The sequence below is a fragment of the Oncorhynchus kisutch genome, linkage group LG18 (genome assembly GCF_002021735.2).
Source record: "Oncorhynchus kisutch isolate 150728-3 linkage group LG18, Okis_V2, whole genome shotgun sequence".
NCBI lineage: Eukaryota > Metazoa > Chordata > Actinopteri > Salmoniformes > Salmonidae > Oncorhynchus > Oncorhynchus kisutch.
Genome location: NC_034191.2, coordinates 52,578,380 through 52,596,644, shown reverse-complemented (window position 1 = coordinate 52,596,644; position 18,265 = coordinate 52,578,380). Strand labels below are relative to the sequence as shown.

Genomic DNA, 18,265 nt, shown 5'->3' with positions numbered 1-18,265 from the left:
TTAATATATCTTGACACCTGCAGAAATGTCTTCTGGAACATGTAACTTTCATGTGCATTAATAACAGACTTGTATGCCATCTGTAAATACGAATAAATTGGTTAAATTACGGGACTAGTTGGTTTAGCCACAGAAAATGTGAGCAAACCTTCCCACTAGCCATGACTGGTTGAGATAATGAGTGGGCTGGACATGCCGAGAGATGAGTTCGGAGTTAAAGTGGACTGAGTTAAAGTGTACTGTTAGCTAGCTAGCTACGTGTATGATCTTATTATTCGTATCTCAGAGCCATTTGCTTTTCTAGTTATAGCCTAATGTTAGCTAGCTAAAATTGAACCTGGTTGGTTAGCTACCTGCAGATTCCTGCAGGGTAGAAATGTCATGAGTTGGAATTATGTCTCATTGTTCAGCTAGCTAGCTTGCTACATGTCTTAAGAAAAGACTACACTATGCAAGTATCCATTTCAATAGAATGTCAGAGAATTTTCTCTGTCTATCTACTCCAATTTCAGAGCACAGGTAAGATTGTCCATCTAGCTACATTTTCAGATATTACATGTTTCTAATTTTGACAGAAAGTTGTTTTCATTTCAAGTTAAAGTGTAGTGTTAGCTAGCTAACGTTAGTTGGCTGGCTTGCTAGCTAATGTTACGTGTATGATCTTATTATCCAAATCTCAGAGCCATTTGCTTTGCTAGATATAGTCCAATGTTGGCTGGCTAACATTGAACCTGGTTGGATAGCTACCTGCAGATTCCTGCAGGGTAGTAACATCATGAGTTGGGATTATGGTTCATTGTTTACCGAGCTAGCTAGCTACATGTCTTAACAAAAGACTCAGTAAACGTTGGTAAACGTTGGTAAAAAAAAAAGTGTCAATTGTTGCCAGCAGCACAGTTGCAGTCACAACCGCTCTGGATAACATAAAAATAGCCTTACAAGCTCTGCTAAGGTGAGTAAAATGGTCAGTGAGCTGTTCTCTCATTTGTGTCTGGAGGTAGCTAGCAAACTAGACAATGTTAGCCAATTAGCTTGGGTGCTTGACTTAGGACAGAACGCTCTGATCAACCTTAAAGTGATTGGTGGGGCTAAAGCTTAAGAGGGTGTGAACGATGCTGAATGGGTGTAGACAAAGAGCTCTCCAGTAGGTACCAAAACATTCAAAGGCTATTTTCTCAAATGTAAGGTTACAAGTTCATCAACTTTCAAAGCAGAATTACTTTCCCATTGTTCCTCAAAGGCAGTGTATGATATACCATTGTGTAGCTCTGTATCTCTGCTTTTAATCCAATGAAAAAAACACAATTTCAAATCTTACTAGTAAGACAGAATCAAGGTGGTCGGTCACATTTGAGTGTCCCGGATTTACGCTTACTATGTTACGTCTAGTCTGAGACCATACTGAACTCTATTGCACGGCTGGCATGTCATTCTCTTGTACTTTTGAGCAGAGTAGAAGACCGGAATTGAGCTCTTACAAATCAGTTGAGTTTAACCGGGCGCACACTGCGAGAATGAGAGAAATAGTTCACATACAAGCCGGACAATGTGGGAATCAGATTGGCACCAAGGCAAGTAAAGATCGTTTAAACTGAATGCCTTTATCATTTTAATAAAACAACACAATGAATGTTGGATGTGTTGTGGGTGAGGGGGACGCTTACCTTTATAAGGCAGTCAGCACACGGGTTTCATGCGTCTTAGTTTGGCGGTCGCCAACATTTTTTAAAGCGTATGTGTCAAATTATAGGCTAATTGTACTGGTGTATGTAGCCTAACAATTCAAAATTCATGCTGTAGGCCCAACTACTTTAACTCTGGAAAATGTATTTTGCCATTGCTTAATTCAAATTATGTTTAGCCTATAATAAACTTTATAACGGTCCCTAGCGTGCTGTACGGGAGTGGCATGACATTCCAGCTGTGTGTGTCCATTTCAGCAGCTGAGCGCGCTTCAGTTGTCAAATAAGATCGACGACGCACAATGTTCAATCGTTGTTTTTTCATGCTGTGTTGATAACTTATTGGAGATTTAACTGTAAGCACATCCTGTTTTCTTCTTCATTCTGATAACTCGGGACAGTTTTGGGAAATTATCAGCGATGAACACGGAATCGATCCGGCAGGAAACTATGTGGGTGACTCATCACTTCAAATCGACAGGATTAATGTGTATTACAACGAAGCGTCCTGTAAGTGAGTCTGTGTCTGTGCTTCAATTAATCATTATGTTTCCAAGATGTTACACTCACCTTACCTCGCCATCACTCAAAATAAATATTGGTTCTCCTCATCACTCAAAAGCAATATTGGTCCCAATTTTTAGCATTCATAGCATTCTTCATAAGAAAAGTAATGGGCTACTACAGGTCCTTACATATGGTGCTTTGCAAAATTGCCATAACCCCTTTTGCCACCCTTTATATAGCATGACAAGCATACATTATTTCTGAAGCATCTACAGTACACACCTTATACAGTATATAGAGGCCTTAAAAAGAAGGGATGTTTTCATTCAGCCTTCAAAGTTATTGTTAGTTTTAAGGACTGGAATATTCAATGCTAATGAGAGAATGAAAAGGAACATTGTATCATGTTGTTGGCAATTCCTAAGGTCTAAAATAAGGAATGTGTTTTAGGTATAGTTCAAAGTAGGCCTACTTGACAAAGCCTTGCTTGTGAAACAGACCGCTGTACAATGCCCTGCACTCAGGTAAATGTGAAATATATTCCCATCTGTATGGGGGTCTGTTTTTTTTTTTTTGCAGCAGCAGCACACAAGTATGTTCCCAGAGCAGTCCTTGTGGACTTGGAACCTGGGACCATGGACAGTGTCCGGTCAGGAACCTTTAGACAGCTATTCAGACCTGACAACTTTATCTTCGGTAAGTGGACATTGTAGCACATTATTTAAAGCCAAGTGCATAATTATTCAATATTATTGGTATCTATGAGCATTTATAACATCTTGTTATATGGTATATTTTTTCTCTGTAGCAAAACATTGCTTTTTTTTTAATTCAAAATTACTGTTTAAACTTGCTTGACTGGGAAATGTGTGAGGAAAACATGAATATGTGAAGGCTGTTAAACTGGGATCCTCAACAGACATAATGAACCAAAGATATCATGCCAGTCCTTGTGGTAGATTGACAATCACTTGTTGTGTCTGGTAGAAACCGAAGATATGACTCTAACCTACACATATGATTGTCATTAAAAACTAATCAACACACATCATAATATGATGTCTTCATCCAGGGCCGTTTTCATTAGGGCACACAACAGAAAACATCAAAACGAATTCTGCAATTGAAAAACGAAAATTCAAGTCAAGGAAATCCCAAGTCTGATTTATGATGATACTTTATGTCACAGTTGACTTCCTTACATACTACGAGACAGATTCCTCAGGGTTACACATGGACTCTCCCACCTCACCTCACACACACACACACACATTTGTGCACTCTCCTCAAACTAGACTGAATGATAAATGGCTCACAATTGGCTCGTGTGTTGGGGGTAGTGGGGGGTGGGGGTGTATGATTTCACTGACAATTTTCCTCCCTTTTTGTTTTTGCTGCCCTTGCAGGCCAGACAGGTGCAGGGAACAACTGGGCCAAGGGCCACTACACTGAGGGTGCAGAGCTAGTAGACTCTGTGCTGGATGTGGTGAGGAAGGAGTGCGAGAACTGCGACTGCCTCCAGGGCTTCCAGCTAACCCACTCCCTGGGTGGGGGCACAGGCTCGGGCATGGGCACTCTGCTCATCAGCAAGATCCGCGAGGAGTACCCCGACCGCATCATGAACACGTTCAGCGTCATGCCTTCTCCCAAGGTGTCGGATACGGTGGTTGAACCGTACAATGCCACCCTCTCTGTGCACCAGCTGGTGGAGAACACGGACGAGACATACTGCATTGACAACGAGGCACTCTACGACATCTGCTTCCGTACCCTGAAACTGACCACGCCCACTTACGGAGACCTCAACCACCTGGTGTCGGCCACCATGAGCGGCGTGACCACCTCACTGCGGTTCCCCGGTCAGCTCAACGCCGACCTTCGCAAACTGGCCGTCAACATGGTGCCCTTCCCCCGCCTGCACTTCTTCATGCCTGGCTTTGCACCGCTAACCGCCCGAGGGAGCCAGCAGTACCGCGCCCTGACGGTGCCGGAACTCACCCAACAGATGTTCGATGCCCGCAACATGATGGCGGCGTGCGACCCACATCACGGCCGCTACCTCACCGTGGCCACTGTATTCCGCGGGCCCATGTCCATGAAGGAGGTGGATGAGCAGATGCTGGCCATCCAGAACAAGAACAGCAGCTACTTCGTGGAGTGGATCCCCAATAACGTCAAGGTGGCCGTGTGTGACATCGCACCCCGCGGCCTCAAGATGGCCTCCACATTCATTGGCAACAGTACAGCCATCCAGGAGCTGTTCAAGCGCGTCTCGGAGCAGTTCTCGGCCATGTTCCGCCGCAAGGCATTTCTGCACTGGTTCACCGGGGAGGGCATGGACGAGATGGAGTTCACTGAGGCAGAGAGCAACATGAACGACCTAGTGTCTGAGTACCAACAGTACCAGGAGGCCACGGCCAATGACGGGGAAGAGACATTTGACGATGAGGAAGAAGAGCTCAATGAGTAAGGAGAATGTGGACAGAATTTGTTTTGAAGTGTACTGTTTTGAAATGTGACATTTTTTTAATGTCCGGAGGTCACGGAAGCAGTGGTGGAAATAAAGGCTTTGAAACAAATCTGTTAAGTTTTCATCTGGGGGTGCTTTGTGATATGTTGTGTATTTTCAAATCTGTATGTACTTTTCTCAATTCATGTTGGTTGTGGGCATGTTATGTTTGATGGTTGCTGCGTATTTGATTAACACATTGGGAGGCTGATTTGCAAAGCTTCTGCTCTCGTCTCGTTCAAAGGGGATGGAAGACAAAAACAAAGGCAAAACATGAAACTGTCTTGATTAACTTTCCCATATCCATCTTTCTTTTGGCTTCAACTATTGTGGTTGTATACCCATTAGAAATATAACATGTTCCTATTTACATCTTACATACGTACGTCTCTCTCATAAAATAAGTTACAAACCTCAAAGGGACTCTTCTTGGATAAATAAAGGTTATTCTATTGTATGACTATGATGATGGAAAATACAGAAAAGTGCATTGTCAATAGTTTGCTAATCATTCTCGCTCCATTTTGTTTAGACTTTATTAACTCGCATTTCTATTTAGGGGATTAAGAAAGGGAAACAGCCATTGCCCAAACCAAGTGCTTTGTTCATATTCACCTCAGTACCACAACAGACAGGCCTCAATGCTCCTATGGTGGGGGCAAATCACAACAACTGCTGGGCAAGGCATTCTCTAATTAGAACTGTGGAGCTAACAATGGGGGGGGGACTCCCAGTCTGCACTTACTGAACTATTTAGAGCTATTCATGGCCTCAATGAGTCTTCTGCAATTCACGTACTAGCTAACTGCCCCAGTCCACTGCTAAATATTAGAGGCATTGATGTGAAAAAAAGATACCCAAGTAGCCTATGTGTGAAAAACTGTACACATTTAACAACTTCAATAAACTTCACAAACTGGAAGGGAATCTTGCCCCCTGATTTGAAAAAGATGAAGCATGATCCGCATCTGATTGTAAAGGCTCTTTCACTATACCAGCCCACTAGGCCGTTTGCCCCTACCAATTTGGAGCTCTGTATGGTGGAAGCTTAAACCTATCTAGATCCTTCAGATCTGCGAACATCTAAGTGATAAGATCAGGGGAAGGGGTAGGAAGTGAATTGGTACTGGCTGTGTGTTAAATTGACGTAGTGGTTGGAAGGGCTTGGCGTGGTATTCACAGCTGGTGTCACAGACGGTCTTGGCCTGGCCAGTCAGCTGGGAAGCCAGCTGCAGAAATGGTTAAGTGTGTCTGAGTCATGCCACTCAAATTACCATGTCACAGACCCCGAGAACAACTCCAGGGTGGGTGGGTGGGTGGGTGTGAACGCGCACTGTATGAATACATTATTATTACATTATTAAGAGCCAGCTGTTTATCACCCTTTGATATTGATATTGATGCATGCTAACTGTGTCCTGTATCCAACAGCGAATGGAACCTTGAAGAACAACAGCTTAAAGCCCCCATCTTTGAAGGCAATGTTATCTCACTGAGCTAAAGCCAAGGAATTTACCCCTGGGAGCACATCTATCCAGCAATGATCTTGGCAATAGTTAATAGTGATTGTTTAAGTGTTAGCAGATACTGTTAAGTGTTTTTCCTGGTAAAATATTTACTTCCTCAGAAAGTGACAACATGGATCCTTGATAGCAAAACTAATATATGAAAAAAAAATAAAGACAATTTAACTCTTTAAAAAGCTGTTCTTGCATGAGAACCAGAACCAGACATGCTGGATTGCAGTATGTCACATCCAACAACGAGCCAATTATTTTTTGCTTTAGCAAGTAAGCAAAACATTGCAACTACGGCAGAGAACTTCAGTCTGAATAGTTGGTGAATCAAACATGAATAAACGTTTCCCTACAATTGGAAAAAATTGTGTGACTTAACCACAAGAGACAGCACATGCAGCTGTTGAAGAACACATGAAACACTCCCATGTCGCTCTACAGTCTTACAGAACCCCACTGCCTATTTAAGGAGGACTGTGCACTGGCTCTCAGACTGGGTTATGAAATATTGCCAAACAAGGGGACGAGTGACTTAGTGTACTTAATGGAGATGAATGGAAGGTGCACATTGGTACTGCATTAGGGAGATATGTGCATGGTGCGCTCTTGTGGTTAAATAGTGAACAAATAACTTAAGGATACTGTAAAAAACAATTATACATACTTGTTTATAACCCCCCCCCACCCCTTCACCTCACAAACCTTAAAAGTGGTTACAAGGGTCACACCGTAGAGATAGTTAGAAGGCACAACATCATATCTGTCCAATTATGGCGTCTGTAAGAGCATGGGCAACTCGATTGAGGCAATCTCCATTTAAAAGTAGTCAATTTTATTCAACTACTTTTACGAGATGATAAACAAACAGAAAGGATGCTTAGACCTATTGCCATCTGGAGTGTTGTTTGAACCAGTATGAAGCCAGGGTTGACGATTTACTGACACCTGCAGTTATGGAATATTTGCTCATATAATTCATTGGCTGATCCCTCCTGATGACCTAGATGGAATTATGTGGTCCATCCTTAACCCATAGGAAGTCCAACCAAGTTGACTACTTAAAAATAGTGAAATTCCTCAATAGTGCTGCCCAACGCTATACTGAACAAAAAATATAAAAGCAACATGTAAGGTCCCATGTTTCATGAGCTGAAATAAAAGATCCCACAAATCTTCCGTATGCAGTAAAAGCTTATTTCTTTCAAAGTCTGTGCATCCCTGTCAGTGAGCATTTCTCTTTTGCCAAGATAATCCATCCACCTGACAGGTGTGGCATATCAAGAAGCTGATTAAACAGCATGATCATTACACAGGTGCACCTTGTGCAGGGGACAATAAAGGGCAACTCTAAAATGTGCAGTTTTGTCTCAAGTTTTGAGGGAGTGAGCAATTGGCATGCTGACTGCAAGAATGTCCATCAGAGCTGTTGCCAGAGTATTTAATGTTAATTTCTCTACCATAAGCCGCCTCCCAGCGTCGTTTTAGAGAATTTGACCGTATGTCCATCCGGCCTCACAACGGTAACAGCGCCCGCCCAGGATCTCCAAATCCTGCTTCTTCACCTGCGTGATCGTCTGAGACCAGCCACCAGGATAGCTGATAAACTGGGGGTTTTCTCCACCTGCACAAACTGTCAGAAACCGTCGCGGGGAAGCTCATCTGCATGCTCGTTGTTCTCACCAGAGTTTTGACATGACTGCAGTTCAGCGTTGTAACTGACTTCAATGGGCAAATGTCACTGGCAAGCTGGAGAAGTGTGGTCTTCATGGATGAATCCCAGTTTCAACTGCACCGAGCAGATGGCAGATAGCATGTATGGCGTTGGGTGGGCAAGCGGTTTGCTGATGTCAACATTGTGAACAGAGTAAGCTACAGACAACGTACACAATTGCATTTTATCGATGGCAATTTAAATGTACAGCGACACCGTGACGAGATCCTGAGGCCCATTGCCATGCCATTAATCCGCCGCCATCACCTCATGTTTCAGCATGATAACGCACAGCCACATGTCGCAAGGATCTGCACACAATTCCTGGAAGCTGAAAATGTCCCAGTTCCTTCATGGCCTGCATACTCACCAGACATGTCACCACCTATTGAGCCTCTTTGGGATGTTCTGGATCGACGTGTACGACAGTGCGATCCAGTTCCCGCCAATATCCAGCAACTTCACACAGCCATTGAAGAGGATGGGACAACATTCCACAGGCCACAATCAACAGCCTGAAATTCTTGCATGTAGCATGTAGATTTTTGTTCAGTGTACAACAGGTTTTTGAACACTATTGCCTGTATCATTCTCTATGGGTCAGAAACACAACCCAAATGCCAGGTCATGAGTAGGAAGTGGATATGCTTTTTTGAGCCAAGTCTGTGTCTGTGTGTGTATGTGTCTGTGCTTCTAATGTATATGGAGCTGTGCAGTCCTGGGCAGAGGAAGATTACAACAATTGACGTCATCTCTGAAGCCCAGAACTAGAATCTAGCGTAATAATGCTGCTCAGACATGACAGATAGCTATAACATATGTTGTGGTTAGCTGATACTGAAAGTATTCAGACCTAATCAAATTGATTTATATAGCTTTATATAGCTTCTTACATCAGCTGATTTATCAAAGTACTGTACAGAAACCAAGCCTAAAACCCCAAACAACAATCAATGCAGGTGTAGAAGCACGGTGGCTAGGAAAAACTCACTGGAAAGGCCAAAACTTACGAAGAAACCTAGAGAGGAACCAGGCTATGTGGGGTGGCCAGTCCTCTTCTGGCTGCGCCGGGTGGAGATTATAACAGAACATGGCCAAGATGTTCAAATGTTCATAAATGACCAGCATGGTCAAGTAATAATAATCACAGTAGTTGTCGAGGGTGCAACAAGTCAGCACCTCAGGAGTAAATGTCAGTTGGCTTTTCATAGCCGATCATTCAGAGTATCTCTACCACTCCTGCTGTCTCTAGAGAGTTGAAAACAGTAGGTCTGGGACAGGTAGCATGTCCGGTGAACAGGTCAGGGTTCCATAGCCGCAGGCAGAACAGTTGAAACTGGAGCAGCAGCACGGCCAGGTGGACTGGGGACAGCCAGGTAGTCCTGAGGCATGATCCTAGGGCTCAGGTCCTCCGAGAGAGAGAAAGAGAGAATTAGAGAGAGCATACTTAAATTCACACAGGACACCGGATAAGACAGGAGAAATACTCCAGATATAACAGACTGACCCTAGCCCACCGACACACAAACTACTGCAGCATTAATACTGGAGGCTGAGACAGGAGGGGTCAGGAGACTCTATGGCCACATCTGATGATACCCCTGGACAGGGCCAAACAGGCAGGATATAACCCCACGCACTTTGCCAAAGCACAGCCCCCACACCACTAGAGGGATATCTTCATCCACCAACTTACCATCCTGAGACAAGGCCAAGTATTGCACACAAAGATCTCTGCCATGGCACAACCCAACAGGGGGCGCCAACCCAGACAGGAAGATCACGTCAGTGACTCAACCCACTCAAGTGACTCACCTCTCCTAGGGATGTCATGGAAGAGCACCAGTAAGCCAGTGACTCAGCCCCTGTAATAGGGTTAGAGGCAGAGAATCCCAGTGGAGAGCGGGGAACCGGCCAGGCAGAGACAGCAAGGGCGGTTCGTTGCTCCAGAGCCTTTCCGTTCACCTTCACACTCCTGGGCCAGACTACACTCAATCATATGACCTACTGAAGATGAGTCTTCAGTAAAGACTTAAAAGTTGAGACCGAGTCTGTGTCTCTCACATGGGTAGACAGACCATTCCATAAAAATGGAGCTCTATAGGAGAAAGCACTGCCTCCAGCTGTTTGCTTAGAATTCTAGGGATAATTAGGAGGCCTGCGTCTTGTGACCGTAGTGTACGTATAGGTATGTATGGCAGGACCAAATCAGAAAGATAGGTAGGAGCAAGCCCATGTAATGTAGGTTAGCAGTAAAACCTTGAAATCAGCTCTTGCCTCAACAGGAAGCCAGTGTAGGGAGGCTAGCACTGGAGTAATATGATCAAATTTGCGGGTTCTAGTCAGGATTTCAGCAGCCGTATTTAGCACTAACTGAAGTTTATTTAGTGCTTTATTTAGGTAGCCGGAAAGTAGAGCATTGCAGTAGTCTAATTTAGAAGTAACAAAAGCATGGATTCATTTTTCTTCATAATCTTTGGACAGAAAGTTTCTGATTTTTGCAATGTTTGTTCGATGGAAAAAAGCTTTCCTTGAAATGTCTTGATATGTTCGTCAAAAGAGAGATCAGGGTCCAGATTAACGCCGAGGTCCTTCACAGGTTTATTTGAGACGACTGTACAACCATCAAGATTAATTGTCAGATTCAACAGAAGATCTCTTTGTTTCGTGGGACCTAGAACAAGCATCTCTGTTTTGTGCAAGTTTAAAAGTAGAACGTTTGCAGCCATCCACTTCCTTATGTCTGAAACACAGGCTTCTAGCGAGGGCAATTTTGGGGCTTCACTATGTTTCATTGAAATGTACAGCTGTGTCATCTGCATAGCAGTGAAAGTTAACATTATGTTTTCGAATGACATCCCCAAGAGGTCAAATATATAGTGAAAACAATAGTGGTCCTAAAATGGAACCTTGAGGGACACCGAAATTTACAGTGGATTTGTCAGAGGACAAACTATTCACAGAGACAAACTGATATCTTTCCAACAGATAAGATCTAAACCAGGCCAGAACTTGTCCATGTAGACCAATTTGGGTTTCCATCTCTCCAAAATAATGTGGTGATCAATGGTATCAAAAGCAGCACTAAGGTCTAAAAGCACGAGGACAGATGCAGAGCCTCGGTCTGACGCCATTAAAAGGTCATTTACCACCTTCACAAGTGCAGTCTCAGTGCTATGATGGGGTCTAAAACCAGACTGAAGCGTTTCATATACATTGTTTGTCTTCAGGAAGGCAGCGAGTTGATGTGCAACAGCTTTTTCTCACATTTTTGAGAGGAATGGAAGATTTGATATAGGCTGATTTTTTTTTATATTTTCTGGGTCAAGGTTTGCCTTTTTCAAGAGAGGCTTTATTACTGCCACTTTTAGTGAGTTTGGTACACATCCGGTGGATAGAGAGCCGTTTATTATGTTCAACATAGGAGGGCCAAGCACAGGAATCAGCTATTTCAGTAGTTTCGTTGGAATAGGGTCCAGAATGCAGGTTGAAGGTTTAGAGGAATGATTATTTTCATCATTGTGTCAAGAGATATAGTACTAAAACACCTTGAGTGTCTCCCTTGATCCTAGGTCCTGGCAGAGTTGTGCAGACTCAGGACAACTGAGCATTGGAGGAATACGCAGATTTAAAGTGGAGTCCGTAATTTGCATTCTAATGATTATGATCATTTAGTCAAGAAGTTCATGAATTTATTACTGCTGAAGTGAAAGCCATCCTCTCTTGGGGAATGTTGCTTTTTAGTTAGCTTTGTGACAGTATCAAAAATAAATTTATTTATTTATTCCTCAATTACGTTGGAAAAATAGGATAATCGAGCAGCAGTGAGGGCTCTTCGATACTGCATGGGACTGTCTTTCCAAGCTAGGGTTGTCTGAGAATTTATAGCACGACTTTTGTTGCTCCTTGGTTGGGGTCTGAGCAGATTATTTGTTGAGATTGCAAATGTAATAAAACGTTGGTCCGATGGTCCAGGATTATAGGAAAAACATTAAGATCCACAACATTTATTCCATGGGACAAAACTAGGTCCAGAGTATGACTGTGGCAGTGAGTAGGTCCAGAGACATGTTGGACAAAATCCACTGAGTCGATGATGGCTCCGAAAGCCTTTTGGAGTGGGTCTGTGGACTTTTCCTGTGAATATTAAAGTCACCAAAAATTTGAATATTATCTGCTATGACTACAAGGTCCGATAGGAATTCAGGGAACTCAGTGAGGAACGCTGTATATGACCCAGGAGGCCTGTAAACTGTAGCTATAAAAAGTGATTGAGTAGGCTGCAAACGTCTGGGTTTGTTTTGTAAATTGAAATTTGCTATCGTAGATGTTAGCAACACCTCCGCCTTTGCGGGATGCATTGGTATATGGTCACTCGTGTAACCAGGAGGTGAGGCCTCATTTAACACAGTAAATTCATCAGGCTTAAGCCATGTTTCAGTTAGGCCAATCACATCAAGATTATGATCAGTGATTAGTTCATTGACTATAACTGCCTTTGAAGTGAGGGATCTAACATTAAGTAGCTCTATTTTGAGATGTGAGGTATCACGATCTCTTTCAATAAATGGCAGGAATGGAGGAGGTCTTTATTCTAGTGAGATCGCTCAGGCGAACACCGCCATGTTTAGTTTTGCCCAACCTAGGTCGAGGCACAGACATGGTCTCAATGGCGATAGCTGAGCTGACTACACTGACAGGATAACAGCCTGCTGCCTGGCCTGCACCCTATTTCATTGTTGAGCTAGGGGAGTTAGAGCCCTGTCTATGTTCGTAGATAAGCTGAGAGCACCCCTCCAGCTAGGATGGAGTCCGTCACTCCTCAACAGGCCAGGCTTGGTCCTGTTTGTGGGTGAGTCCCAGAAAGAAGGCCAATTATCTACAAATTCTATCTTTTGGGAGGGGCAGAAAACAGTTTTCAACCAGCGATTGAGTTGTGAGACTCTGCTGTAGAGCTCATCACTCCCCCTAACTGGGAGGGGGCCAGAGACAATTACTCGATGCCGACACATCTTTCTAGCCGATTTACACGCTGAAGCTATGTTGCGCTTGGTGACCTCTGGCTGTTTCACCCTAACATCGTTGGTGCCATCGTGGATAACAACAAGATTTAGCCAGCACCATCTTCAGATTATCCTTAACGTCGGTAGCCCTGCCCCCTGGTAAACAGTGCTGGATGATTTGTTTTAAGTCTAATTCTATCGGTAATGGAGTCGCCAATGACTAGGGTTTTCAATTTGTCAGAGCTAACGGTGGGAAGCTTCGGCGTCTCAGACCCCGTAACGTGAGGAGTAGAGACCAGAGAAGGCTCGGCCTCTGACTCCGATTTGCTGCTTAATGGGGAAAACCGGTTGAAAGTTTGTCGGCTGAATGAGCAACACCGGTACAGCATTTCCCTCCAGAAGCCATGAGAAAGTTGTCCGGCTGCGGGGACCGTGCGAGGGGATTTATACTAACGTTACTATCTGTACTTACTGGTGGCACAGACGCTGTTTCATCCTTCCCTACACTGAAATTACCCTTGCCCAACGATTGCGTCTGAAGCTGGGCTTGCAGAACATCTATCCTCGCCGTAAAGTGATCGTTCTCCTGTATATTATGAGTACTGCGACTGCAGTTAAAAGGCATCATGTTAATGTTACTACTTAGCTTCAGCTGGTGGAGGTCCTGACGAACCATGTCCAGCTAAAACGTCCAGAGTGAAAAAGTTGAATTAAAAAAGTTGAGTGAGGGAAAAACTAAAAATATAAATGGTAATTAAAAAGTAAAAACCCTAAAGTTGTCAGGTAGCAAAGTAAGGTTGGCAACAAAACGCACAGCAGCACGTAAACAAGTCTGCAAGTTGTAACCGTAAATGTTCCATTCCATTCACAATGTCCTTTGAATGTTGCCTTTGTGTCAAGGTTTAAACAAACCACTGTGAATCTCAACAGACTGTGACCACAGGAAAGACGCTCTTTCAAGGCCTACTCAGAATGCTCATCCATCAGGGAGAGGAAATTCAACGGTGGGAAGGCTTAACATCAACAGACCCCTTGAATTTTTCCACATTTTGTTACGTTACAGCCTTATTCTAAAATGAATTTAAGAAAACATTCTCTGCAATCTACACACAATACCCCATAATGACAAAGCGAAAACAGGTTTTTAGATTTTTTTTTTTGCAAATGTATAAAAACAGAAATAGCTTATCTGCATAAATATTCAGACCCTTTGCTATGAGACTCGAAATTGAGCTCAGGCGCATCCTGTTTCCATTAATCATCCTTGACATGTTTCTACAACTTCATTGGTGTCCGCCCACCTGTGGTAAATTCAATTGATTGGACATGATTTGAAAAGGCACAGACCTGTCTGTATATGGTCCCGTGCATGTCAGAGCAAAAACAGAGCCATGAGGACAAAGAATTGTGTGTAGAGCTCCAAAACAGGATTGTGTCGGGCTGCCAGCTCTAGGAAGAGCCTTGGGGGTTCCAAACTTCTTCCGTTTAAGAATGATGGAGGCCACTGTGTTTTGGGGGACATTCAATGCTGCAGAAATGTCTTGGTAACCTTCCCCAGATCTGTGCCTTGACACAATCTGTCTCATGCCTTGGTTTTTGCACTGACATGCACTGTCATGCACTGTCAACTGAGGGACCTTATATAGACAGGTGTGTGCCTTTACAAAATCATATTTCTAAAACATTTTTTTGCTTTATCATTATGGGGTAATGTGAGTAGACTGATGAGGAAAACAATTAATTTAATACATTTTAGAATAAGGCTGTAACGTAACAAAATGTGGAAACTAAAGAGGCTTTTCTACGAACTCTGAAAAACACCAAAAGAAAGATGCCCAGGATCCCTGCTCATCTGCGTGAATGTGCCTTAGGTATACTGCAAGGAGGCATGAGGACTGCAGATGTGGCCAGGGCAATACATTTCAATGTCCGTACTGTGAGACGCCTAAGACAGCGCTACAGGGAGACGGACAGACAGCTGATCGTCCTCGCAGTGGCAGACCACGTGTAACAACACCTGCACAGGATCGGTACATCCGAACATCACACCTGCGGGACAGGTACAGGATGGCAACAACAACTGCCCGAGATACCCCAGGAACAGACAATCCCCCCATCAGTGCTCAGACTGTCTGTAATAGGCTGAGAGAGGCTGGACTGAGGGCTTGCAGGTCTGTCGGAAGGCAGGTCCTCACCAGACATCACCGGCAACACGTCGCCTATGGGCACAAACCCACTGTCGCTGGACCAGAGAGGACTGGCAAAAAGTGCTTTTCACTGACAAGTCGCGGTTTTGTCTCACCAGGGGTGATTGTCGGATTCGCGTTTATTTATGAAGGAATGAGCGTTACACTGAGGCCTGTACTCTGGAGCGGGATCGATTTGGAGGTGGAGGGTCTGTCATGGTCTGGGGCGGTGTGTCACAGTATCATCGGACTGAGCTTGTTGTCATTGCAGACAATCACAACGCTGTGCGTTACAGGGAAGACATCCTCCTCCCTCATGTGTTACCCTTCCTGCAGGGTAGACCCTCCAGCATGACAATGCCACCAGCCATACTGCTCGTACTGCCACCAGCCATACTGCTCGTTCTGTGCGTGATTTCCTGCAAGACAGGAATGTCAGTGTTCTGCCTTGGCCATCTCAATCCCATTGAGCACATCTGGGACCTGTTGGATAGGAGGGTCGAGGGCTCGAGCCATTGCCCCCAGAAATGTCTGGGAACTTGCAGGTGCCTTGGTGGAAAAGTGGGGTAACATCTCACTCCAAGAACTGATAAATCTGGTGCAGTCCATGATGAGGAGATGCACTGCAGTACTTAATGCTACTGGTGGCCTCACCAGATACTGACTGTTACTTTTGATTTTGACCCCCCTTTGTTCAGGGACACACAATTCAATTTCTGTTAGTCACATGTCTGTGGAAATTGTTCAGTTTATGTCTCAGTTGTTGAATCTTGTTATGTTCATACAAATATTTACACATGTTAAGTTTGCTGAAAATAAATGCAGTTGACAGTGAGAGGACGTTTCATGTTTAGCTTGTTTTTGGTCCTAAGTCCAGGAATGTCTGAAGAATTGGAACATTTACCTGGAGTTAACTCTGCAAATATCACTGCTGGGTTATTTAAGAAGTCATAGTCAATCCATTAATAAAATAATAACACTCTTAGCGAAAATGTTTATCTTTAATTTACAATCTGAGGAACCTATGAGAATAGACAGGTTCAGAACTTTTGTGAAACATCACAGCACAATTGAAAAATAGATGGCAAATACAAATACAAACTGGATTGTGTTCATAGATAGATGGGAGGGGTTGAGTGGAGCTGAAGAATGGGACTAAAAACAACAAGATAACTACTGTAACCTATACCGTGTCTGTAAATTGTATATAATATGAATAAGCTGGAAGTAGACACCTATGAGTTGTCCATTAATTTACTCCAATTAGGGGAGGGATGCTAGGGTTAGTGGAAATATATATACTATACAGTACATGCATATAAAAAATGTATGGGGGATTGGAAATCATTCAGGGATTGTTGGAAAGCTCAGATTATCCAATTTCTAAGGGAATCCCTATTATTAACCTGCATCACCAGATTATAATGGGGAGAAAATCAGAGCTGTAGGCCTACATTGTTTAACTTGAAACCAAGGCTCTGTAGTCTATATGGATAATCATTTCTGGCAATGGCATTGTTCACAATCTGCCACAATAGCGATGTTGCCCACTATATGAGGGGATAGTAGGCCTAGTTGGACAAGGTTATCTTAATGTTCACATGATGGAAGTTAGAGGTAAATATGAATTATTTAATGAAAATTAAAACGTGACTAAAATGACTATGACTTAACACTAGACTAAAATTATCCAGAGTTTTAGTCAACTGGTAATATCTAAAACTATGAAGGATGAAATTACTAAAATGTCATTTAAAATGGCTGCCAAAATTAACACTGTTTATCACTCGAGGAATTGGTTGGGTATTTCATTCAATTTCTGGACGCACCCATGGTACCCTATCAGGCTGATGCAGAGCAGTTCTGATTCCTCCTCGAGAGTATCTTTGTGAATAGCTGGAGACCTGCTGTAAACAGTGAAAGATTATACCAAGGGGCATATCTCTAGTCTAGCCATAGATACGGTTGTTTTTGCTGTATGCCATAATTGAATAAGATTACCAATGATTAGCTGGGATATATCCGTTAGCAGCTAACAATTTACAGTAACAGCAGCTCATTGATAAGCCAACAAACACTATTGTTGTTGTGGCTAGCTCACATAACTAACCCTAAATCTAAAGTAGAAATTGAGAAATATCACCTTATCTTGGCATTAAAGTGAGAATCCGTAGTTGGAACAATAACACATTCGGATCCCCACCTCTGTTTTGGTAAACAGCTGAGAGATATTTAACCACTGTCACATTCATAGGCAGAGCTATGGATGCAAGGAGGGACCATCCATGATATCAACATTATAGTTTTATCCGTGTTTTGAATCTATACAGTGTTGTTGTTTACATTGACCGTAACCAGGGCAAAGTCAATAAGGTACAGAACAGCAGGCATGCTCGGGGTCAAGACAAGCCGAGGTTTGTAAACGGATCAGAGTCAGGCAGGTATAGAACGGCAGGCAGGCTAGGAGTCATGGCAGGCAGAATGGTCAGAACCGGGGAAACAGAACTTGAGAAAGCAAGGAGATGGGAAACCATACTGGTAAGACCTGACAAGACAAGACGGCGCTGGAGGAAATGGCAGCAGTTTTACGGGCTCCCAACCAATTGTGCTATTATGTGATTTTTTCACTTTATTTGTAACTTATTTTGTACATAATGTTTCTTACGGCAAAAAAAGAGCTTCTGGAAATCAAGACAGCGATCACTCACCTCGGATTAGACAATTATTTTTTTCTACAACAAAGACACACAAGACATTCTCCAAACACCCCACAGGACTGACATCCCCGTTATTTGCAAGAGGAAGCGACGCAGGTACAGAGGACAAAGAGCTGGATGCCTGGTCAGGACCTGGAGAAGGTGACTGGGAAAGCTGCCATTACCGTCAATACTACTCGCCAACGTGCAATCATTGGACAATAAATTAGACGAGATACGATCACGAATATCCTACAAAAGGGACATCAAAAACTGTAATATCCTATGTTTCACAGAATCGTGGCTGAATGACGACATGCTTACAAGCATGATTCCTGCTTACAAGCAGAAATTAAAGCAGGAAACACCAGTGACTCGGTCTATAAAAAAAAAGTGGTCAGATGAAGCAGATGCTAAACTACAGGACTGTTTTTCTATCACAGACTGGAACATT

General features: G+C 43.3%; 1 protein-coding gene across 2 annotated transcripts; it reads left to right on the top strand.

Annotated features, from left to right (window-relative positions):
* Window positions 1–272: 272 nt before the first annotated feature.
* LOC109908748 (tubulin beta-5 chain) lies at window positions 273–5,599 on the top strand. 2 transcript variants are annotated; one of them, XM_031796856.1, is made up of 4 exons: window positions 273–519; window positions 2,084–2,192; window positions 2,769–2,885; window positions 3,596–5,599. In XM_031796856.1, the coding sequence occupies exons 3-4, from the start codon at window positions 2,825–2,827 to the stop codon at window positions 4,657–4,659; spliced, it is 1,125 nt and encodes a 374-aa protein (XP_031652716.1). In that variant the 5' UTR covers window positions 273–519; window positions 2,084–2,192; window positions 2,769–2,824; the 3' UTR covers window positions 4,660–5,599. The 2 variants fall into 2 exon arrangements, with proteins under 2 accessions (XP_031652716.1, XP_020363013.2); XM_020507424.2 differs by lacking the exon at window positions 273–519 and adding an exon at window positions 1,157–1,571.
* The last annotated feature ends 12,666 nt before the right edge of the window (window positions 5,600–18,265 follow it).